The 25,994-nt window shown below is 39.2% G+C and overlaps 1 protein-coding gene across 1 annotated transcript in view; it reads left to right on the top strand.

The window, feature by feature from the left end:
* The window catches only part of LOC137257402 (uncharacterized), a 28,589-nt gene extending 19,568 nt beyond the window's left edge, over positions 1 to 9,021 (top strand). The window contains exons 15-20 of the mRNA XM_067794734.1: positions 345 to 518; positions 1,131 to 1,304; positions 4,465 to 4,638; positions 5,272 to 5,445; positions 6,265 to 6,438; positions 7,607 to 9,021. Coding sequence (XP_067650835.1) covers positions 345 to 518; positions 1,131 to 1,304; positions 4,465 to 4,638; positions 5,272 to 5,445; positions 6,265 to 6,438; positions 7,607 to 7,947 — 1,211 coding nt within the window. The 3' untranslated portion in view covers positions 7,948 to 9,021. The remainder of the gene's footprint in view (positions 1 to 344; positions 519 to 1,130; positions 1,305 to 4,464; positions 4,639 to 5,271; positions 5,446 to 6,264; positions 6,439 to 7,606) is intronic.
* Positions 9,022 to 25,994: the final 16,973 nt, after the last annotated feature.

Raw genomic sequence — 25,994 nt, 5'->3', positions numbered from 1 at the left:
AGATTTTGTTGCTCGCGACATGTGTCGCCATATTTACAATTTAACCAGTCTTATGCCTTGTTAACATGAAACAACAAAAATAAATTATAAGAAATATTTCATTTGAAATAGAAATCTAATCGAAAAAGTACATGATCTGAATTTGGAAATAATGGATCGCGACACTGACAAGACTGCATTGTCCGTACTCTGACTGGACGCTGAACCGGTCGCAACTGTCAGCGGTAATCCTGAAGGACAAACGCATGTGGCAACTGCAGTCTGTTACGGGACATAATGTTTAATTTGCTACTTATCATTATCCAAAATGATTGCGCTAGTTTTTTTTCCCCTATCGTCTCCAGTCGACTGCGGCACTCCGCCTACCTTGGACCACGCAGAAGTTGACGTCAACTCGACGCTGTTTGGAAATACTGCAAACTACACTTGTCAAGATGGATACTCACACTTATCTGGGTCGACGCAGGTCACATGTCTCGACACAGGCAAATGGGATGTTGCAGAGTTGAAGTGTGAAGGTAACTCATTACGTAATAAAATGCATTATGGCTTCATTGAGTATATTCGATAAAACAGTGAGAGTTTAGGTAACTGATAAACATTATAGACTTAAGTATATTTGGACATTAAGGTTAACTGATATAAGTATCAGGTTATGTCATATATGTTGTCGTTTACAGAAAACAGTGTACATAAATAGATTGTGGACTATAGATTTGAATCTCGTGCTTTGGTGAGTTTTGAATACCATGTATAAAATCAGGGTGAGTGATTGAGTTAAGTGTTTTGCCATAGTCAGTAATCGAGTCTGGACAAGACAACCAAGTGATCAAACATCATAAGCATCGCTCTGCGCAATTGGGAACCGATGAACTGTGCCAACTAGGTCAGCGAGTCTGACCATACCATCCTGTCAGTCGCCTCTTACGACAAGCATAGTCGCCTTTTGTGGCAAGCATGGGTTGCTGAAGGCCTATTCTACCACGAACCTTCGCGGATCAAAAATCAAGGTGACACGCATTGTCTGTCGAGTAGGTTGTTGACAATTGTCCAAAATGAGGACAGAAAAGGGTAGAAAACTCACGATGCTAAACAGTTGATCGTGTCACAAGGAAGTTTTTCTGTTTCAGTTAACTGTGGAGACCCTCCTTCTATAAACAGAACAGAAGTCTCGCCCACCGATGGTTTTCTTAACGAGACAGTTGAGTACACATGTAAACCTGGCTATGCGCACGTGTCGGGAACATCTCTCATCACCTGTCTAGATACAGGCACCTGGGAAGAACCTGGGATATATTGTGAAGGTACACATCAACATGAGACTAAAACCCTACCATTAAATTTCCATTTTGCATTGGTCAAACCACCTGTCTCGTCGGCACTTATCTAGGACGAGACCGATGATATGTGTTGACATGCATATGTGAACCGAAATGTAAAGGTAAAGGAGTGTGGAGAATCAGAATATCCTTATAATCGTAATTATATTTTTAAAATAACGTTAGTTAATAACACCTATGTTATCGTTTACATAAAGGTAATAGGAAAACCAAATGGCGTAAATAAATGATTTGAGGACTATCGACTGCAAGCGATATGATCCATGGATGGCTTTTATTGAACATGGATATGGCTCCGTTTGTCTGTACGTGTTGAGTGTGTCGTTAAAATTTGTCATAGAGGAATGAGTTGGTTAGAAAATTCATGACCCATCACTAAACTTCATACCCGTGAAGGTCCCGGGGTAGAGTAGGCCTACAGCAGACCATGCTTGCCATGAAAGGCGACACTGCTTATCGTAAGAGACGACTACCGGGATCAGGTGCTCAGGCACGCTGACTTGTTTGACACGTGTCATCGGTTCCAATTGCGCAGATCGATGTTCATGCCGTTGATCACTTGATTGTCTAGTCCAGACTCGATTTTTACAGACCGACGTCATATAGCTGGAATATTGCTGAGTGTGGAGTAAAGCTAAACTCACTAACTCGCTAAACTTCATAAACCATCAAGCACTCGAACCACCATGGACTCGTTAGAATGCACAGTGTCATGTGGGTAAATGGCAACATGAAAACGTTACAGTAATCTAAATGAACGAGTGAGTGGGTGAGTTCAGGCCTATTCCGTACTGAACACTATTCGAGCTATACTGGGTCAAAAAAGAAACTTTACATTCTTTCTTCATGGCATATAGAAAACAAAAACAAGAGATGGTACGATGATTAAATTGTTATTATTTCATTGCTGAGATCTGTGTGTTCCAAAACATGGGTATATAGAATGTCAAGTCACAAGAAGAAAAATTCGAAATTTCGCGATGGCCAGTCCATGATGTTGATTAGAGAGATTAGAGGTTATTTCGTGTCAACATCGCGGTATGCGGCCGAGCATTATCATGCTGGAACTGTAGACCTGTGCCATGAGCCGCCATGAAAGGAACGAGTTCAGGAGTGAGCACCTGGTCGCGGTAAGCAGCAGCTGTGAGGTTTCCATGGATGACCAGAAGTCGGGAAGGGTCGTTCCCACAGAAAGCACCCCACACAATGCAACTGAATCTGTCGACTTCCTGTACACAACATTGGGCATGCTGTTCAAGACGTCGTCTCCAGAAACATGGATTCATCGCTATAGACGACTCAATTCCAGTCTCTCTGGGTTCAGCGGAGGTGACGTTGGGCCGACAGCAGACGTTGACGTTGATATGGACGTCGAGAATGGAGATTGTGTTACATAATGGTCTGATTTCGAATGGTCTGTGAGGACAGTCGACCTCTAAACATCTCAACCCTGGTTCGTGTATCTGGCAGAAATCTGTCACGCAGGTGACGTAGGACGGTGTGACCGTCTTCTGCTTGTGACGTTACACGTCGACGCCCGGACCTTGAACGATCAGAAGTGGTGCCACGTTTTTGTACACGACCTCGCATGTCATACACAGTACGACGGCTGCATCCTATTGCTCTTGCGACGTCAATAACTGACGGCAAGTTCACGTTGCACATTTGAGAATCGTGGCATTTAGAGGACCGTTAGAAAAGTGGTTCAAAGGCATTGTTTTCAATTCTTGAGGCCATTGTAAACAAGTGCAAATGACGAAAACTTCGATGCGAAGATCACGTGATCGACTGCATGTGCAAAACCTGATTTGGCACTAACGTCATTTGTATGACGAATGGATGGGTTTGAGTGGGTTTTGTTAACGTTTTGGTGGAGTCAAAAGATAGGGATCCCAATTTCAGATACATAGATATATCATCAGAGAAAAAAAAACATTCACTATTTTTAAAAATTATATTTTGTGAAGTTTCTTTTTTGGCTCAGTATATTTGGCGGCTGTCTGTTAACATTTGCGTCTGGACAAGAAAATCCACTGACGTACAGCATGACCACTGGTCTGAGCAATCTGGATCCGATGTCAGCAAACCTGACTATAGCGTTACAGTTTGTGGGGTGTTAAAACATTAAAATCAAATGCAAATGCAATCTAGGAAAACTATTCAGCGTCCTAGGAAATCCGTTGCAAACAACTCCCCCTAATATCAATGAAATACTGATGCCGACTGAGGTAACCAAAATTTCTCTCCTAAAACGTCAATGGCTTTTGGTGTGAAAAATTGGAACATATCTACCTCAGGTATAAAAAGACATACGAGTATATGCATAAATGTACATGATTGAAAGCTAAAGAAAGTGTCAGTTTCCATGGTAACGATGCTTTTTCCTAAGAGAACATTACTATTTATATGTGAAGGAATATATCTTCACCACGGCTAGATATTTTATCATATCTGAAAATGGATGTAATGACCCAGTCACTGCTCCGCAAAATCTGTAGAACTTAACGTCAAGGCCAAAGGCCATGCTCCCGGCAATCAGATGTGTTACCTTACTTGCATGAGATTCTCTGTTTTATCTTTCTTAAATGCTGAGTAAGGTATAAGTATATACAGCACCGTGTATCTAACGCAATAAGACACCTCATATACCATGCATTCAATCAAAATGCATTTGAGTCCAGTAACTGTTGGAACGCGTGATATTCAGGGCGTTTTCAGGGTTTTTATGACATTTCTAGTAGTATCACAGATATATACTTTATAACACCATTATGTAGTACACTGCTACGTACAGGCATTTATGTTATCCTGTTCTGTTCTGCTGTTCTTAATTTCAGGCCAGTATATGTTAGGGCAGTTGGTTTTGGGAAAACTAGAGTTCACTAGCTTTCCAACTATACCATCCACATCTTGGCACATACCTCCGGTAGACCCATCTCCTTTATAATGCTAGCTTGCCGGATATTGTAACTGTTCTCTTACAAATAACGCAAGGAATCAACGTATGGAACTGAAAATGTCTGAGATGAACATTGATTATGAACACCATCTCATAATATGGTTTTGTTCATTGAACATTATATGATTTGTCAGTAAAACTACCATCTATCTGTGTTGTATACAGTCGACTGCAGCACTCCACCGGTTGTTGCCAACACTGTAATGATCTCTGACAATACAACACTGAACAGTACCGTGGTCTATATGTGTTCTCTTGGCTTTGTACACGTCAGTGGATCAACCCACATCACATGTCTAGATTCAGGGTTCTGGGAGATTCCCTTTATAGAATGTGTAGGTGAGTGCAAAGGCGTGAGTCCGTGAGCGTAAAACTATGTGATGGTTAGTATCAAAGTGAAGGACGCGACAGAGCACAGGCCAACACAAAGCGTCAGACATTTGTTTAATATTCTGCAGAAAAATTGCTTGCAATCGCAAGTTAATGGCCAATCTCTCTTTGCAGATTATCATGTCACAACTATGAATTTTAGACACTTTTTGTATGTACATACTTTACACGGTAAAAAAAGACCAACGCCGTCAGTGAAGGGAATCAAAACCAAGATATAAAACTCACATCTGGGTCAAGCTGAACAAAATAACCTTAGCGTTAAGGTGATCAACATAGACTTAAGATTGTTTTGTACAACGGCTCCCTGGGCCCCGATCCGCAAAGCGTTCGTAGCGCTACAACAATCGTTAGCCTATGGAAAACTGTATAGTTACGACTTGTCGTAACGTTGAGAACGCATTGGAATGAGACCCTGGACATTTAAAAACAGTGGTTATAACGATCTCAAAGATACCACTAATTTTAGGTCTTTATGTAATATAATAAGTGGCTTGGACCAAAATCAGTCGTTATATATGTGTTCATTTTAATCGAGGTCATTGAAAACTTCTTCATTTACATTTTATAATATACTTACAGCTGACTGTGGACAACCTCCTCAATTTACCAACACACATACGACATACAACAGCACGCTGTTCAACAGCACCGCAGACTACACATGCTCTGACGGCACTGCGCATGTCTCAGGCTTGACGCAGGTCACGTGTCAATATGATGGAAATTGGACAGAAACAGATATTTCGTGTCTTGGTAAGATTATTCTAAGGTAAACTCTCGGACTTTGATGTAAATCAACTAATCAAAGGTAGACACACATTTCCTCACTGGGTTGGGCTCTCAGATTTAAAGCCCCTTTTTCATAATTACTCACGTAAAACATAATTTATTCAAACGTAAAACATAATTTATTCAATATTATAAGCGCCACTCGTAGTATATCAGAAATAGTTCTTCGCCTCCATTCCTCCCGCTAACTTCCGATTAAGCGGAGTGCAGGAAATCAAATGCAACATTGCCTAATTTTACCATGAAACTGTTGGAGTCGAATTTGCGAAACATTTATTATTGTATTCTTTATTTATACTTCTGGCGTAGTGGGCGAATGAAGCAGGGGAGGTAAGCTCGCAAAAAGCCCAAATGGCGGACACGTAAGTCAACAAGTATATAAAGATTTAACTTCCCTGTTAATTCACTCTGTTGTACTGGCATGGGGAACGGAGATGAAGAACGATCGCCACGAGAGGCGCTTAAAATGTTGAATATAGTTATATTTCACGTGAGTAATCATCAAACACGGGATAGGAAATCTGCGTTTGTGTGTACGTGCGTTCGAACGTGTTGGTATGAACTGACGCAAACCTAGGACTTGGCCACCGTTTCACATTTCCCCTCTTCTATCGCCTGAGCTGAAAAGAAACGATGGTAGGTCAGAAATCACGTTTAAGTACATTCTTCAGTGAAATCTCTATGATGAATGGTATATGATCCTGTATCTTTCAATATAATCATTTAATAAAAGACCCAAGCAGTGTAACTTTGTTTATACCGAACATATTCCTGTATTTACAGTTGATTGTGGTGTGCCTCCCCAAGTAATCAACACAAATGTGACTTACAACAGCACACTGATCAGTGGAAGAGCTGAGTACACGTGTGTTCACGGCACTGCGCATGCCTCAGGCTCAACACAGATCACGTGTCAATCAGATGGGAATTGGACAATATCAGACATGTCGTGTCTCGGTGAGAATACTCATTGTTACAATGTGGAATTATAATTCCAGTGTTATTAATACCGGAACACGGACACTAAGCAACTCTAAGTCCTTCTAATTCTAGAACAATCATGACATGTTAAGGTATTGAGAAAGTTTTTGGACGTGAATAATTTGAAATGACTTCTTCACGTTTTCATCGTTGAAGTGAGTCAGTGAGTTTATTTTTAAGCTGCACTCTGCAGTATTTCAGCTCTATTGCAGTGATCTGTAAGTAATCGAAACTGGGTCAGACATTGAGAGAAATGACATGTCTTCCTGTATGCTTCAAAAAATACTTTTCGTGTCAAAATAAACTACCAACACACCCATACACACCGAACATATTCTCACATATTTCAGACCCATTGTTATAATTAATCACGTAAAATATAATTTATTCAATATTATAAGCGCCACTCGTAGTATATCAGAATCGTTCCTGTGCGCATGCATCCCTGAAATTCCTGTGAGTCACACATCCATAGAGATGCCAACCTCTACGAGTTTATAGTTGTTGCTTCGAAAACTACGCCAATACGACTACTTAATCTGGAGAAAATACATCACAATTCGGACATGTAGACAAAAACAAACATTGTCCTCGATTAAATACATTTTCGGACTGCAAGATCACGTATAATCCACTTGTTACAGATTATTCGATTCCAACGTCTGCAAATGGGCTAGGAAAGCGAGAAGTTATGCACATCAGATTCTTTATTTATTGACTTTCATAACTTCTCGCACTTATATGTATCCCTTCTAAATGCCGTTGAAAGATTCTTGCATTATTTTACAAGAGGATTTTGAAAAGTTTTGCAACTGGGGCATTTGTTTATGCACAAACAAAGTCCACCTATGGCACGTGTGACACTAGTCATAACATCACGTTGACACGTGCCATAGCAAGTTCTAAACACAATAATAAGTTAGATATGATGGTATCCTCTACCCGAGGGTGAACACAATCACCGACAAATGGAATAGTGTATTGAGGTTAATAGAGATTACATTAAAATATATATTATGCATTTTATTCAGCGACTTGGTATTATTTTGAAGATGCAAAATATATTGGCCATCGCAGTTACTGTTTTCACAAAGTTTAATATTACATCTATACGTCTCACTAATCAGCATATGTTTTTTCACAGAGGTACAGTCACCATCCAGGCCTTCTTCATCCACGATTACAGAGTTACCTGTTGATAAATACGGAAGAACACGCACCGAAAAATGTATCTGCCGATGCATTAATCTAGACCTCAGAAAACCGCAAGACGCCGTTGCCCAAATCTCCAAAAACCTAACTTTAGAAACAAAAACTCTACTTTCCTCTGTAATGAAAAAGGAGAGCCTTCCAGACGAAAGAAAATCGTCTCATTTTATTGCGTATGTCGCAATGGCAGTGATTGGAGTGTTGTTTGGTGTTGTATTTGTTTCAGATATATGCTTCTTCATAAACAAAACGATAACATTGCTTAGGTCACACTGAAACTATGATTATGGCGTGATGTAGACAGGCCATCGTTGTGATAAGAATCATCATCATCATCATCATTTTATGATGATGGAAAGTATATCGTTCAGTGTAAAGGCGATGTGGTTCTATAAACACGAATGACAGTATTTACGCCGTGCTGTTATATTGTACATAAATGATATAAATGGGCGCACTAAGAATGTACACATCTGTGCCTGAAAGTGTTTTGGGAGTATTTAGAAAATAAACGACGAATGTGACTTAAGTGACTATATTTGTCACTAACAAAGTGCACTCTGACTTGTGAACAAGGGTCTCGTTCTTTGTGCTTCCTTGAATGCAAAGCCATATCAGGACTTTTGTTATCGTAGCGTGTTGGCTTGATGGTACAGGAGATTATGAAGTGTGTGAACATTGGATCATTGAATGGTTATTATGCTGACTAACACTGACTAACCAAGAAACATAACAAGCTTTAGATCTTGGATTTCAACCAAGGGCTTCATAGGATTCTGGTACACCAAAGCATTCAGATGAAAACCATGACTCCATGTTCGTATTTTGTGAGAGGGACATTAATCCCCACTCATGAATCCATTCGGATACAAAGGCAAATGCAACATCCCCTGTATCATTATGTTTAACGTCACAGTGAGTTTAAGCACGTCGCAATCTCAAACAAATACATGGACGCACCAGTAAAATCCCGCCCAAGAAAGGTGGGCACGTCGCACATGAAGGTAAATCGTCTTTGAATCTACTGTTGGCTTTTTTATATTTGGACCACCTATTTCGTACAAGATGTCAGACAGTGGTCTTTTGCCTAGATTATTCAGTCTAGAGGTCAGTAGTCATATTTCGACTGTGTTTTCTGCAGAACAAGATCTGGTGCAAGGTGTTTCTCCTGAGGTAAGGCATCGTTTCAAGCATCAAGAAAGTCGGATTTACAAGGTGTATCCGTTGATTCTGAACAGCATTCTGATGACAGAATGCCCAGGGAGGACGGATGTAATTATAATCAGAATGCAGCTGAGATCATAGTAAAAGCTGATTGGCAGATGCTTCACAATTTTAGATACAGGAGCTTCTGAGTCTTAGTAGGATTTACGCAATAGAAACTGGTTTTCTAATATCCTTCATATTTGTTCTTTGTAGACTCAATAAAAAGTCACCTTTGTAACCCCTATTCCCTTGTATGACACGTATGTTGCAAGATCTCAGTATAGTTTGCCAACATGATTACACAACTTAATATACATTCAACATATAACCACACTGACATTAGGCATGTGTATAGAAACCTGAATGAGAAAAGATTGAATTCTCATTACGTGTTTAGTGCTACCTTTTGGTCTGATGTTTACCAAGAGAAATGTCAACATGTTACGTGTTCTTGTGCTTGTTTCTTTCTTTCCTCACTTGTGATACGCCAGCTCGACAAGAGAGATTTTGTAGGTTTGCTTTGTTGTTTACCGCCGCACACGGCAATATTCTAGTAATACTCACTGCTCTCTAAATAGGTGAGTCTGTACCGAACAGTTGAGACATCAGTAGCATGAACGTCTGTCTGCGCTATAAGATACAATGTCAGCGAGTCAGGCCACCCATCACCATGAGTTGTTGAATTATATTAGCCGAATTAAGTCACGTTAAGTTAATACGCTGACTTTTGTGCCACGGTACATTTAAACACATTTTCACTCATTTACAACCCCCGAACCTAGAAAGAAAACCAATGATTTTTTCATCCAAAATAGAAACTCTCTCACTCACTCACTCTGACTGCTATGTATAAAAAAACTAGGTGATATAAATATGTGTCAATAAAAGTAACATACCTAGACTATGACAATTTTATACAAAAATCAAGCATCTAATTTAAGCTATAAAATTATGTTGCTGTACACAACATTACAACATATACTGGACAGAAATAGTTAGGGATACATACAGATTTTGAAATTGTGAATAATGATCTATTTATTCATTGACACACAGACAAAATGTTAATCATAAAAAATACGTAATTAATCCGTAACTTATTTTATATTTTATATATATGTATATTTAAGGATTATAGACCTCCAGCAGAATATAGTGATCGTGAGGACGTACAAAGATCTTGATGCCTTCATGGATGCTATAATTTCACACTTCCCTTTATATGTTATGGATTATGACAAATTTTGACATGAACGAATACATTCCCTACGTTTAAATGCCCCTTTTACATACTCTCGTCAAGAACCAACGATATTACCTTTCAAGGTTACAACCACAATGTCGGTTCCCAATTGCGCAGATCGATGTTCGTGCTGTTCATCACTGAATTGTCTGGTCCAGACTAGACTATTTACGGACCGCCGCCATATAGCTGGAATATTGGTGAATGCGGCGTAAAACTAAACTCACTAACTCACTCAGTCACAAACAATCCGTTCCATCAAACATAGCAAAAGATTGTTAGAGAACGCATCAACCCATGAAACGGCCTTGTTTCCACAAATAGAAAACATATGTCACATTTAAGCGCACCGTAACGAGGAGGAGGCGGGAGGCAGGTTTAAATGACTTGGTCAGATTCAAACATAAAGGCCTGTGAATTGGACGACAATGTCAGAATAGGCGATTTAGAAAATATGGACAAACGTGTGGAACCAGGACAATATATAAAACTGACATTTCATTGGTAATTGACGTTGAGACTGACATCCAATGATCGAGGGAACCATATACCAGCGCCTATATGTGCGCTGTATAAATATCCTGTCATAATAAGAATATTGTCTCTAAAATGCAAGTTCTGAATGATGCAGGTTAGCAGGTTTAAGTAATGTGCAGCATTGGGAAGCGAAGCATGACATCTGGGTGAGTGAGCGACTTTGGTTTTAGGCAGGCGTTAGCAATATTCCAGCAATATTGCGGACACCAGAAACAGGCTTAACGCACTGAACCCAAGTGACGTGTCTTTGAACTACTAGGCTACCCGACAGCCCTGCATAATGTCGAAACAATTTAGTCAATAAAATTGCAGGCATTAGCGTGAACCCTACGCAAATATTACTGAAGTGAAAGTTCACAATGTCCACACACTTGAATGAATTACTGATGAAAAGTCATTTTCATCTCCCACCAACAGTTCCGTCTTAGAAATAATGGTGCACTGATTATGTTCATCATGAAATGCCACACCTGATCACGTAAATGAGTTAAACTCAGCATTATTTCAGCCGATTCATGATTATTACAGTTGTTCATATATATTAAATAAAATCCGACAATACAAAACATGTCTACAAAGGACAGAAATGTAACTACAAATTAAGACGTAAAACTGGCATGTTGCCATAAAACAGTTATTATACCTAGAGCAGTACAACAAGCAAAGGTAGTTCACCATACCAGAGACCATGGGGACACCCGATCAATTAAAAGGCAGTCAGAATGATTTTTCGCCATCTTGACCCGATGAAGTGGAAACAAATGCATTGAGATACTATGTCACAGTTGGATGGGTCTGTTATTATGAAGGAGTCAAAACGATTTTTCGCCACCTTTACCAATATTCTACAGTTTGATCAGCTTGATCAAGTGAAAACTAATGCATTGAGGTACGGTGCCACAGTTGGTTGGGTCTATAACTATAAAGGGATGCACCTTTACCACAGAGACCAGATGATCGTTTGATACTAGGGGATGTCAAAAAGTTTTGAGCCTTGAGTATTTTTCATACCCAGGTGTCACAGCCTATGGTACGACATTGAACCTGGGGGTGTAGTTGATGTGATATAGAAGTTTTGGTATCCTACTCTCAGAAGTTATTGAACAGCTCACATTGACAGAAAGAGGCCCCACTCACGGCAGTGAAAATGAATACAAGTGAGTATACAGCAGTAGTTAAGTTTTTAGTTCTTGAAGGAAACTCGGCGAAGAACACTGAAGAAAGGCTTTTACCAGTTTATGGAAAGTCTTCCCCTGCATCTGCTACCACCAAACCATGGATGAACGAATTTAAGTATGGTAGAGAGTCTTGAAGATGACCCCCGTCCAGGTCGCCCAACAAGCACTAGTCAGGAAAACACTGACAGAGTGCATAGACATGTGCTGGAAAATCGTCGAATCACACGCCACGAGTTAGAGGAGACCACAGGCATTTCACACGGATCCATCGAGACAATTCTTCATGAACATCTCGTCATGTCTAAGGTGTGCGCAAGATGGGTGGCAAGAATGCTTACAGATGAAATAAAGCAAACAAGGGTCACCATAAGCAAATCCATGCTAACCAGATGCAACAAGAATCCAGAAGATTTTCACTTTAGGCTAGTAACCTGTGATGAAACCTGGACCCACCACTATGATCCTCAGAGCAATGGAATGGAAATGGAAACATGTCGCTTCTCCCAGGACCAAAAAGTTCAAAGCCTCCAGATCAGTGCAGAAGGTAATGGCGACAGTCTTCTGGAATATCAAAGGCGTCATCAACATAGATTACTTACCAAAAGGAAGAACAAAGAATGGGGAATATTACGCTAACTTGTTTAGGCAAGTGCGACAGTCAATCAAGGAGAAGCGCCGGGGCAAGATCAGACGTGGTATTCTTCTACATCAAGACCATGCTCCAGTACACACCTCTCTCGTTGCAGCCGCTGCTGTCCAGGAATGCGGGTACGAAATCTTGTAGCACCCCCCCCCTACTTTCCAGACCTGGCACCAAGTGATTACCTTCTGTTCCCAGATCTCAAGAAACACTTGCGTGGTCGTAGATTTCAGGATCATAATGAGCTTATTGCTGCTACTGAGGCTTGGTTTGAGGACCAATATGGCGCCTTCTACAGAGATGTCATCAGCGCCTGGCAGAAAAGATGGAACAAGTGTCATGACTCACAGGGGGACTATGTTGAAAAATAATTGTGGTTCATACCAATATTTTGTGTTTTTCTATGCAAGGCTCAAAAGTTATTGACATCTCTATGTCGAGAAATCGTCAGCAATGTCCCACCTTTCTTCAAGCAAGAAACCACAGATGGTTTGATGCTTTTAGGCTGCAGCACAACTAGGAATTATGAAAGTGACTGACGTCTGTATGTTGTAAGGTTAGCAAACCAAACGAGATAGCATGTGACCGTATACACAATTCAGTTAAAAAATTTAATAATTGGGTTTTTTTTTTCACAAGTGTTTTCTGTCACGAATCCATGTATGCATGCGTCGCACGAACCCAACATTACTAACACTCTCTGTACCCCTATTTAATGAAGGTAACTCGACCTGTCGTTTTAGCCATTAACCTCCCATGCCATGTATATGTAGAGTAGCACAGGTCAAGCTGAACAAGCTGTAATTATTTTTATAAATGATAAGGATTTTGGAATCGAACCCGAGTCTTCGACGAGAAGAGCAAACGCTTTTCCACTGTGCTGGTCCGCCATTCCTGATCAATAAAGAAAGCAAGTGAGAAACAGACAGAGACACGTATACAGGAAGGTATATTGACAAGTTAGAGCAAGTATTGATCGCTGTATCAATAATCAATTGAAGACATCAGCTTTTGTAACTAGTCAGTTCAGGTCATATACTGCTACAGAAGACAACGAGAAGTATGGGGAGGTGGGGAGTCCTACCTGTGATCGCACTTCTGGTATATTCTGTTGCAGCTTGTAAGTATATTTGTATCTGTTATACCGGATAAATATTCTTCTCATTTCCATATCGCGATATGATTTCATGTAAACGATTTCTTGATGATTTTTGAAAATTTGATTGTTACATTCATATTATACATTCCTAAGAAAATATAAATTAGAACTATACATGTCAGTTTGTGCTTAATTAGTGCTGGGGTGGGGGGAGTAGTTAAAATATGAACTATGAATCAAATGACTAGTTGGTTCGTATTTAATACTTTAATTCTCAAGTGCTTATATATCATTCAGTTGTATAAGTGATTATCCTCAAATTCTAAAATTTGTGTATTTTGGTTAAGCAGAGTAGGGAAGTCCAAGCGGGTGTAACGTCTCGTTCAAGTTATTTAACGAACCTGTCCAGCTCGGTGTCTGTCTGTCCCCGTCTCTTGTCTTTCTCCTGTTTGAGGCCTAACTAGACCCCGAATGCTGTAGTGTTTCAACTTGCACTCAAACAATTTCAAATTTCTATGCATCATCCGAATATAACTTCCTCTTTGTATCTATCGAATGACTTGACCTGCTTTAATGGTTTAACCTTCCTGAATCATTTTCTAAGCATGAATTGTTTGGCAGTCTTTGAAATATTCAAGGAGCTTGCCTGATTGGAACTCGATAGTTATTAAATATAACATCAAAGGATGAAGGTGTTTCAGCACTGCTCGATATAAAGGGAAAGGTTGAAATCATATAGTCATATAGCCTTGAGGAAATACGTCACACTCTGGATTTCCGCATAGAGCCAAATATTAGGCAGATGAGGCGGTCTATACTCCATGATGAATGGAAGGGAACTAGCTATTAGAATTTTGTTATTGAATATTATCGATATCAGATCACAGATATAACGGGAGAATAAGTTAAAGTTGTTTTGCTAGCCCATGAGAAATCGCGATTCATATATGTAGCATATCTGATCGGTTCCTGAGTCAGAGTTTTACCATTTTAAGAACACTTTGGATGACAGTACGTTCCTTTCATATTCCTCAAGTAGTCCTTAACCTCTGTAGACAGATATGTAAATGTGTCAAGGATCACCAGTCCCTTGTTCAGAATAAATGGCATTAATTCCACTTGTCTCAGTGACATTATGTGAAAACAAAGAAAGTCCCTCCTTCATTTACTGAGCATGATAATCAATTTCTGAGATCTAGTAGAACTTCTAGAAGTCAGCTAGTCAATAATAAAGCATATAGCGTTATATGTTACGACTGAGGATATTTAACAAGTTGTTATCCATAAGGCCCTGGAGTCACCTTTGTGGGCAGACTCTTTCCGTGTTGTCACAATCTCTAGTGTTCAGTGCACAAGCCTGTGCACTTAGAAGAACCCACGAATCCCTTCGTTTATAACTAGATGGTGGCCACGTGAGTACCTAGTTGCGGGTACAGCTATGTGCAGTAAACTTCTAAAGTAATGTGTGTCCAAGTGGACTCATATGTGAATGGGTACCTCGATAGGATTCAGCAAGAAATGTATACTCCCCAAGAAGTTGAGACTGATAATACGATGGGCCCTTGAGATTGACAGCCAATGATCGAGACAAATATGTGTCAGCGCCTTGAGCAAGCACTAGTATCCTGGATATGTGCGCTTTATAAATATCCCATAATGAGAAAGTCCTGTTATATCATGTTGTCAAATGTTTACGGTTAAAAAATTAAATATTATGCAAAAATGTAATTGACGAATACTTTCCAAAAAAAATTAACACAAACGTGGTTCTCAGATATATATTTAATGCATTAGGCAAAAATACTCCACAGACCATAAACAAATTAAATTTTGTGACAAACCATTGTTGCTGACCCATTTTTAACGTGAAAAACGATAGCATGTCAAGGTGAAAGTCATCCGTTCTCAATATCTTGTGTGCTACCATGAGTTTCCAGAACTGCATAGCATCTTTACTCCAGTCCATGGAAGCAATCATATTACAACATGTGACGTGGGAAATGTACGCCCGTTCGTCTAATGATGCCTGTGCCAACGAGTGGAGGTTCTCTGGCTGGTGTTCATCGAGTGCACCCCATAATTGTTCGATGAGGTTAAATCTATTAACCATAAGTTTCACAGCAGTGCTTAGATGTTGAAGATCCGGGTTAAACTATCTTCACTAAACCGTGCGTGTCGTAACGTACTCGGGTGGTCAGGCTTGTTGACTTGGTTGACACGTACTGCGGAGGTAGATGCTATTGATCTCTGGAATGTCTGGTTCGGTTATTTACAGACCACCGCCATAAAGCTGGAATATTGCAGAGTAAATTAAACAAAACCTCCTCACCCCGAGATAAGATTTTTTGTCCCCACATAGTGCCAAAAATCAACAAACCGGTTTTACTTCCAAAGGTAGATGTGACCAGGGATAGAATAACCAACCTTCAGGGACTGGGACACAAGCAATATTTTTTATAAAAGCACATGCACATTGTCTATAAATGTATGGTGAGCCTGACGCTTCAAAATAATCACACATACAATCATACATATGTTTACCATGTGTATACATTTTTGTAATACACACAGTGTAATACATATTTTTGTAACATTTTCCATGGAGAATGCACTTACATACATAAAGTATTCAATGAAGGTTGTGCCATCAATAATCAGTGATATAGCAACCATTAATCAGCAAAACGATTTCATACAACAATTCCTCAATTGTCATGTGTCTTTACGAGGAAAACATTTGTAATACGGTCAATAATATTTTGTGAGTGTTTGCGCCAGTCAATGACTAACTACAGATCGAAGATCGATGACAGGTGACCACACCACGGAACACTTTCACAATTTAGTCGTCCCTTCAAGAGAACATCGGTTCATTTTGTCGGTTCTTAGTCCGGCAAGTCGATAATGAGAAATAAAGAAATAATGGTAGCAATACACTATTCCCCATAGAGCCGTGAATGTCTCGGGGTAGAATAGGCCTTCAGCAACCCATGCTTGCCATAAATGGCGACTATGCTTGTCGTAAGAGGCGACTAACGGGATCGGGTGGTCAGGCTCGCTGACTTGGTTGACACATGTCATCGATTCCCAATTGCGCAGATCGATGCTCATGTTGTTGGTCACTGGATTGTCTGATCCAGACTCGATTATTTAGAGACCGCCGCCATGTAGTTGGAATATTGCTGAGTGTGGCGTAAAACTAAACTCACTCACTCACTATTCCCTATAGAATCACTTGAAGACTGACTACAAATGTAAAGAGAATTCGGAAGAAAAACAGTTGGTTCTTGATCGCATGAGTAAATTTCATCGATTGATCGTCTTACAAGAACGGAAACTCTAATGGAAACTTTGTATCTTGCCATTAGATTTCTCCAAACGTGGGATAACAATGTCTGAAATATCGTAAAACCAAATGCCAGAAGTTTTTTTCTAGTGAGAACTAATTGCTTTGTTATGAATAATAGAAACGTTTGTCGTACTGTTAATGTACCCACTTATGGTGTACACAGTACTCAAGTCAAAGTATGTTTTACATGAAATCGATTTAACAAACAAAAACAGAACAGAAAACAACCTGTGCACTAGATCAAAAATGATTTGGACTAATATTTTACACACGTCAATGCTTTCTTTCACGTTTTTCAAAACATTTGCTTTTATTAGTAATATTGAATGTTAGGTTCGTGCAGAACATCTTCTCAAAGGCATATGCGGTAAAGCAATGTTTTCAAAACATAAACATACTCTGTAAACAGCGTTAAGAGCCATTCCACAAAGCATTACAAAAGATAAGGTCGTAAAGTCGTAATAGATTGACAAGAAGGACGGGAAAATGTAATGCTGTTGGTACAGTATAGTAAGGGTGAAACAAAAGCATTGCTTGAGAATATATCAAGGTCATATACAAGTATATGCCTAAAGCACTTCAATGCATCTTCGTTTATCTCATGATGACAATTTGTACTCTTCTTTCCACGTTTCACGATGATGTCTTAGTTCTTACAGTACCGTCCCATTTCTTTACGATGTCAATCCCGACGAAACAAAAGTTAACAATATTCAACTGTAAAAAATATGACCATCGGCGTTTTTTTGCGTTTACAGACTCTTGAGTTTATTCACGCCCACATATGCACTATCTCAGCCACGATAGGGAATTTGGCATTGATTTGGAATTAACAAAACAAACCCCAAACATATTGAAAGGCAAGTTCAAACAGGGAATTGCATCAGGCATATTTGTCTTCACTGTGCAAACTGTTCAGATGTGCTCCTCATTTCTACCGTAAAAATCTTTGACGGCTTTGATAAGGTTTGTAGTGTGGCAAGCTTTATCAACAATGTTTGAACGAGAGTCGAGAGCGTACATTCTGTCAAGACGTCCTTGCCAATTTAAACCAGCTCCCAAGCATGAAATTCGTTCTATTGATTTCCTGCCAAATGTGTATATATTTACACAGCTTCTGTGGGATTATGTTTCACGCCTTCTGCTCACAAGGAAATTAACAAACTATTAAAAGAATATCTGCATGATTGCATCTTTCACCTGGATACATATCTGCGATTAAATTGGATCCAGCTGTGCTTGCTCTTATGGGTTTCTTCGTCTGTGCAAATGTGCAAGCTGGTTGTTTCGAGATGAGAAATTTAGACTCCGAACGTGTTGTGAACAACAACTTAACTTTCAACTTATCGTGACACTAAAGACACTTTCATACCATCGAAATATATATATTTTTAGGAGTCTAGAATTTGTTTGAGTCATCTATTTATTACGTCAACTTCCACTACTTTCTCTGTGGCTCTCGTTTTATTATGTCAAGAGTTTCTTAGGTATAAATTACGGTTCAACCTGAGTTCGATTTTTTGTTTTGCAATTCAACATTAATACACAACAGTACACTTACTGTCGTGCACAATCTTTTGGTTCAACGTGTATATGGTGTACGTGTAACAGGTATATGTCGACTTGCTAAATCATATACCAAATCACAGAATGCGTCGGGCGGGTTTCTCTGTAGATAGACAAGAGTAATATTTTCTTATATTCGGTATTATGCACAGATTCACAATAAATATTGATTTTTATACATGGGAATAAATAGTGCCATGATTATATAGTTCTTGTATTCGTCTGGAAACACATCGAAGACTGCAACACCCTCAATAAGTCGATATATTTTTATGAATGTACGTAAATGTACATCATGCATTGATGAATCTTCCTTCCTAATGTTAGGACAGTTCAGCAAGGACGGTTTTACTTGAGATCAATGAGCAGTACCTCGAGTATTGTATTCCTTCAAAATGGACACAGGTTCTCGAGATTCTCAGCGATTTAATTGAAATGATTATCATTGAAAGGCTCCTATACTATTTGAGCTGAATGAAACGATTGTCATTGAAAAGGTTCCTGTAATAGGATGACAGCCAGAAAGGTAAAATGTTTATTCCGCATTGTTCGGAGACCATACACAATTTTAATGGTAATTATTTATATTTATAAACTATTGTTGATGCAGTAGACCTCTGTGACATGATATGTCAAGTTCCTCTGAGCAATTCAGGTGCATGACCGTCACCCAGAGAAGTGAGTGAGTTTAGTTTTACGCCGCACTCAGCAATATTCCAGGTTTATGGCGGCGGTCTGTAAATAATCGAGTCTGGATCAAACAATCCAGTGCCCAACAACATGAACATCGATCTGCGCAATTGGGAACCGATGACATGTGTCAACCAAGTCAGCGAACCAAACCACTCAGAGAAGTGTCCATGTGGTCAGAATTGACTCAGAGATGGGGGTATATATTGATTAGAGACTTCTTCAGTTATTTGTATAACAAATCATATTTCCCAAAGACAGCAATAGGCGGATTTACAGCTTAAACACACATGGCCATGGAGTTTTATTAGGCTAATAATCACTGGCAAAACACTCTTAACCCTAAACGTTTTTCAGGTTTTTAACCAGGCAAATGTACATGCCGACTGCATGCATACGTCTTCCATCAAACAAACAACAATGGTTTAAAGATAAATGGTAAAAGGTCTTGAATGGCCGAGAAAAAACTGCAGTTCGTTTCAGTGTCAATCCTGTGCTCAACAGTATGAATAGTTTCGGGATTTTAAATGCTAAAGCATGACGTACTGTTTTACAAGTACCTGCTAAATCGGAGATTGTCACAAAAATAACTTCACGTACCTTTGTGTCATGATTCCGAAGATCAACGATAAAGCTTCGGTATCCATTATCTGAAAATCTGTAAATGAGTGAACTAAAAGCTGATACAATAGATATTGCAGGTAATCTTGGAGAAATATGGCTTCTTCATTATACCAAGCCTAAAAACAAAGATGAAACAATAAAGAAATAAAACGCTGTTTTCAAATCGGACAATTGGGAAGATTACTAGTATTTAGAAAGATTTGCTACTTAAGGTATCCATGCTGCCCTTAGCCAAGCTCATGATATTACCACAAGACTTGTAACAAATATTATCGATTCCTGAAGCACATGCCACGATAATATTACTGTTTATTTGTGAGGACATCTGCATGTCAGAAAGATTCCCATCTTTAAGGTGTCAATCTATAGTCATTCAGTTACTTGAACAGGGATATGATCATACCGATCGGTCAGATATCGATTAATTTCAATGACAGTGCGTTTTGAAAAGAGTGGCACGCTAGATAAAAGTCGTCTATTGTGGTAGATAACCAATAACCCAATAACAAGTTCCACAAAAAAACGTTAAACAAACATCGATCAATTTGTACGCTTCAAATAATTTGTTGAAATAGCATAATGAACAAGCAGCCAGTAGGGTTATATACAATTAAAAAAAAGGCAAATGATATTCCACTTGCGGGCACACCAAAAGCTAACTTAGTGCATCTAAAAAGAGCAAGGTGTATCAGTACGGATGAAACAAATTGTCACATTTTCTCTTAATTTCTGTTCATCATCTGTGTCCTCCCTTCCTGTGTTTCATCATTTGCATCTTATCAATTTTGTAAATCCAATATCCTCTGCCTTTTTAAATGGTACAGTTGACAAAAAACATTTACGCTAAGTTTCAGAGCTGTTTTCCAAATAGTTTGCGTGACTTAAACATATGGGGAACCAGTGGTATCGTTTAAATGTTTATATTTTAAAGACTCTGGCGAATATAACACTACCATAAGAGGGATGACTTCAGTTTTCCAACCGTCAACTTTCCCCTTATCTCCAGCAGTATTACAACTCCAGCCTTTCGAGTATACTTTCTACAACTTATGAGGTACAACCGAGCTTCGTCCTTTTGACAATATTTTGAGGTGCATCAAACGTCTCTTGCTCAGATCAGAAGTTATTCGATCACGTTTACAACGTATAGCACAGTGAGTGAGTTTAGTTTTACGCCGCACTCAGCAATATTACAGGTATATGGCAGAGGTCTGTAAATAATCGAGTCTGGATCAGACAATCCAGTGAACAACAACATGAGCATCGATCTGCACAATTGGGAGTGAGTGAGATTAGTTTTACGCCGCACTCAGCAATATTCCAGCTATATGGCGGCGGTCTGTGAATAATCGAGTGTGGAGCAGACGATCCAGTGATCAACAACATGAGCATCGATCTGCGCAATTGTGAACCGATGACATGTGACAGCCAAGTCAGCGAGCCTGACCACCCGATCCCGTTAGTCGCCTCTTACGACAAGCATAGTCGCCTCTGCACAATTGGGAACCGATGACATGTGTCAACCAAGTCAGCGAACCTGACCACCCGATCCCGTTAGTCGTCTCTTACGACAAGCATAGTCGCCTTTTATGGCAAGCATGGGTTGCTGAAGGCCTATTCTACCCCGGGACCTTCACGGGTCCATACCACAGTAAAACGTTCGAAGGGTTTTATCATGGGCATGTGGAAGACGGATATACATTCCATATTTTGAGAGAGACAGAGAGACAGACAGACAGAAACATGTTGTACTCTTTAAAAAAATACGGGATCTTCATTTTTTTACTTACGATTAAAAATATTTAGGAGATTCAGGAGTAAATCAATGTTCAAATGATGCTATTGAATGTTTTGAGAGTCCATCACCATTTGCACTTCCTTTCAACCATAGTTATTTGGAATGTAGTCGCTTTTGAAAGATTATTGGTGTATGGCATGTAATTTGCATGTATACGATTTCCATTTTAAAACAAACGACTAGAAACAAACACTAACAAATGTGTGATGCAAGATGAGTGTCAAAAGTAATGTTCTAAGTGATTTCTCGACCTTCTTGAAAAAACGTCAAAATTAAGAATGGGAACCATGCGCGTGTATGGGGCTACTGCGTATCATGTGTTGAGTTTACGGATCGTAATAACGGGAAATGGTGGTGCGTTCATAAGATGTCTGTCCTTGACACGTTTGTTAACGTTTACACTTCCTATCCAAATTGAAAGTTCAATATCCCATACTCTTTTTGAAGAATATTATTACACATGACATATTACAGTCAAAACAGGGTATTTGTTGCTTAGATAGAATATGTCATCCAGCCATAACATTGGCTTACGAGACACTACTAAACAGGCTTAAAAAGGTTTTGAATTGCATCAGGCATTCCCATGCTGTTTCGGGTGAACAGGTGTTTAGCCTATGCATGTGTTTATAACAGGTACCACCAGTGCAATCGGATACGTTCACTGTTTTGTTACCACCTGTTACAGGAAGAATAATTTGACTTACGAAGCTCTTACAATCCCACATGTCCATTAAAAATGGACATAAAGGCAGTTAGGCAGGAGGAAGTGGGTCCAGGACTATACTGTCCAAGAACTTAGGCTTATCGAATTGTAATCGTTAAGAAAGAAACGCAAAAGTAAAAAAAAAATGGATTTGCTGCTATTCATACAAAATGGCCAAATATGAATTTCCCATGTGTGCATGGATCAGGAATGATCTGGTCAATTCGATGAAAGTACGGCTAAAGAATTCATAAATAGCTAGTGGAACTGGAGTGTGGGAGTCAAACACACCAGCAAAAAAATTACATGGGTTTTCATTTTGCGCTGGTCACATTTGTACCGCAATTGTCTGGGCTGTTGCGACATGTTGACAATTAACTTATAAAGGTGGACCCCTTCACAATAATAGGCTAGGCACAACCAGTTTTGACACGGTGAGGTCAAGCTGGACAACCTTCTGTTGTTTTGGTCTACTTGCAATTGGTTGACATGTGTTTTTGCTTTGCCTATAACTATTTTAAAAATATAGCTTTACTTAGTCGCGATATGGCTGAAATACTGATGATGTGACTGAAATTCTAAACTCCTCTGGAACCGTCTCCAACATCTGCCAACGAAGGGATTCGACTGGTCGTCAGGGGAATATGACAGTAAGTAGGGTAAAACTATGTGAAGGTTAATGCGATTTCATCGTGCTTCATGTTCACAAGTGACCTGTCATATTTAGTAATTTCCTCTAAATGTGTAAATATGATATCCCAAATGATTTCATCAGGACTTCGATAGTAGTTCTTGCTGAGCAAATATCCTCTGTATGGGTTGCCTTATGAGTAGTTTATGTTAGTTTTGTAAAATCCAAAATACAACCTTGAAACTTCCAACAATATTTTCGAATGAAAAGTGAAAGAACAGACATTTCGGACCAAGTTGAAATTAGTTAGTCTATTGTACATTCACCCAGTAGAAAATAATTTACATGCTTGTTCAAAGACACTAAATTAGCCAGGGTAGAACAAATGTTTGCTCATGTTAAATGATAAATTTTAAATCGTTTTTGACCATTTGATTGTACGTGCAGTGCGCAGGGTATTAGGCGTTGGTATATAAGGGGCTTGGTCTGTTGTGAATAATCTTTTATTCATTGGAAATATCTGAATTAACGCATTCTTATGTACTCGGATGGTCTGATGCCCGTGTGTAGCCATGGCATTCGCTTAACAAATACAAGATTTATTGTGTGCTCAAGCATTCTTTCTGTAACAATATTCACCTGCATTTACTTATGAGTAATTACGTATACCAGTTTTCAAATAGAAATCACCACGCATGTAGCATCTGACTTATTTAGACGTTCACGAGAGCTGGGCCATTGTGTTTCAAAAGTTTATGTTGGTATATTATCTTTCTTAGATAATTCAAAAGAAATGAAAGTCGGTTTCATGAGGCAATGAGAATGCTTTGTTTCTCTTTCTTACGGCGAACTCATGGCTGTGTTTATATTCTTGTCAAGAGAGATTCGAAACAAACGTCATTATTTTTATATAACAAATATCTGTTTAAACCGACCCTGCTCGGATAGAAAGAAATGTAACATTAGGTATTAACAAGCTGGTAGTTCTATCGAAGATGGAAGCTTGTGCCAACGGGTGCGGCTGCAATCACGCAGTTTTGGTCAAATTCGAATTCCATACGGCAAGAACTTAATCACCAGAATGGATCCTAAACCACTTCTTGACATGAAAAGCATCCAAGAATACCAATGATCTGTAACCAGCCAAGAGGTGGTTATGTGAGATGACAAAGATTCATCCTTGTACTTGCTGCGTCTACTCTACTCTGCCCACACACAATAAAATGCTCTGCACACTAACAGCACTCTTGATGGATTTCTGTGTCTGTCTCAGGATGCCCAATCTTAGCTCTGATGGGGGAATCACGACACTTCTTATTGGACAAAATAGTAGTGTACCACATTACATGTAAAACCCAAGGTAATCATGTAAGTTTGCCACTATTTTACGACATGGAAACATGACACAAGAAACAAAATCGGACACCACTTCTGACACTACATGCCTGCCGGGTCTATTTTCGAAAGTGCTGCTACGTTTTCAAACACCAGAGCATAAGGACCGCTGAGAGAGAGCAGGTTGGGCTGAACATATAGGATTTTAGGTTTATAGTGTGGTTCACAAATGCTCCACCACTTTTGAGGCAAGTGAAGCGTGGGTTTTTCTATGACAGCGCGTGTTCTCCTTTGAATACTTTACAGGATACCTCGGAGACGACACCCTCGGAACCTGAGCTTGTGGTGGAATAATCGTTATCTTTATTTGTCGTTAAAGTCTTTGATGATTGTCTGGATCTAGGTTGAATATCAGATGTTAGGAACACGTATTGCACAAAAGATCACAGAGACTGCTCGTGATTCCCTTGAGACGAAACAAGAAACTGAAGGATGATCCTAGCAGTCAATTGCACTGTGTGAGACTCCAAGTACCCGCTTAAAGCTTGGTAATAGCAAACACGGTTAAGTGAGGATACAGTGTGTGTATTGATCCTAGACTGAATAGAACGAAGGTGACTTTCCTGAACTCAACTCAGTTTGTCTAATTTGACTCTACATACATGTACAACATACGTGTTATTTAGACAGATTGGGAGGGGCAGATAACAAATAGGTATTATTCTATATCATTATATTTCGACGGAAACAGATATTCATTTCTCACGTCATTGAGTAACAAAGGTATCTCTGTTCAAATCCCGAACTATGAAGGATCTTATTAATAGTATAAGTTCTGGTTTAATCATTGCATTTTTATAAGAATTAGATTTGTTAAATGACTTGTAAATAGATAAATATTGTGTTATTGGAAGTTTAAATTCGTAACAGTGCTGGTTAGTGGCTGTACCCTCAAAGGGGTTAAAATATTGTAAAATTAGTGTCCTCCTGAGAGGGTAAGTAAGTCAAACATTCAAAGTAAATAAAAACTTTCCACATTTTTAATCGTAGAAGACGTGTCTTTTTAATGTATGTCTAGATTTCCTTGGTTACTAACGGCTGAAGGAATGATGTAAATCCAACTAGGGTCCATGCAGGAAACAAATGTGCTGTAAGTCCCCATAGCCCGTATTTTATGTCTTGTCCAAAAAGTGATATTAGTCTTACCTTTCCACACTAATTTTGAAATGTAACTGTGATGCTCTAGTTGTTTTACTGTCCTTTGACGACATGTTTTTATGATATTGTATATTCCATTTCAGTGTTAAATGTTCTCGTCACGATATGGCTGAAGTAGTGCCGATGTGACGTTAAATATTAACTCACTCACTCAAGAAGGTATCTCTGACCGGAAGAATGATGATATGCGTATTTTAGCACCAGAGCTTGTGAAACGAAAAGACTGTGCCGACGATTTAGTTAAATGTGTTGGCTCCTCCTCCCATCTGTTCGCTTTACGAAGGTTCTTTGTTTTCTTCCAGCATGGGTAAAGGGTCTTATTCATTGTAATCAATAAAGAAACACAACTGTATTTACGGGGATACCTTGCATCTGCTTCTTTACCTCCACATAAAGAACAATCTTTGACGTCCATTCCTTGACGTATCGATTGTGTATAGTTTGACTGAACATTTTCGTTGGGTATCAATATGTATCAATTAATTTCTAAATAGGGGAAAAAA

This window comes from Haliotis asinina, chromosome 12 (genome assembly GCF_037392515.1).
Source record: "Haliotis asinina isolate JCU_RB_2024 chromosome 12, JCU_Hal_asi_v2, whole genome shotgun sequence".
Taxonomy (NCBI): Eukaryota; Metazoa; Mollusca; class Gastropoda; order Lepetellida; family Haliotidae; genus Haliotis; species Haliotis asinina.
This window is presented reverse-complemented; position numbering and strand designations above follow the sequence as displayed.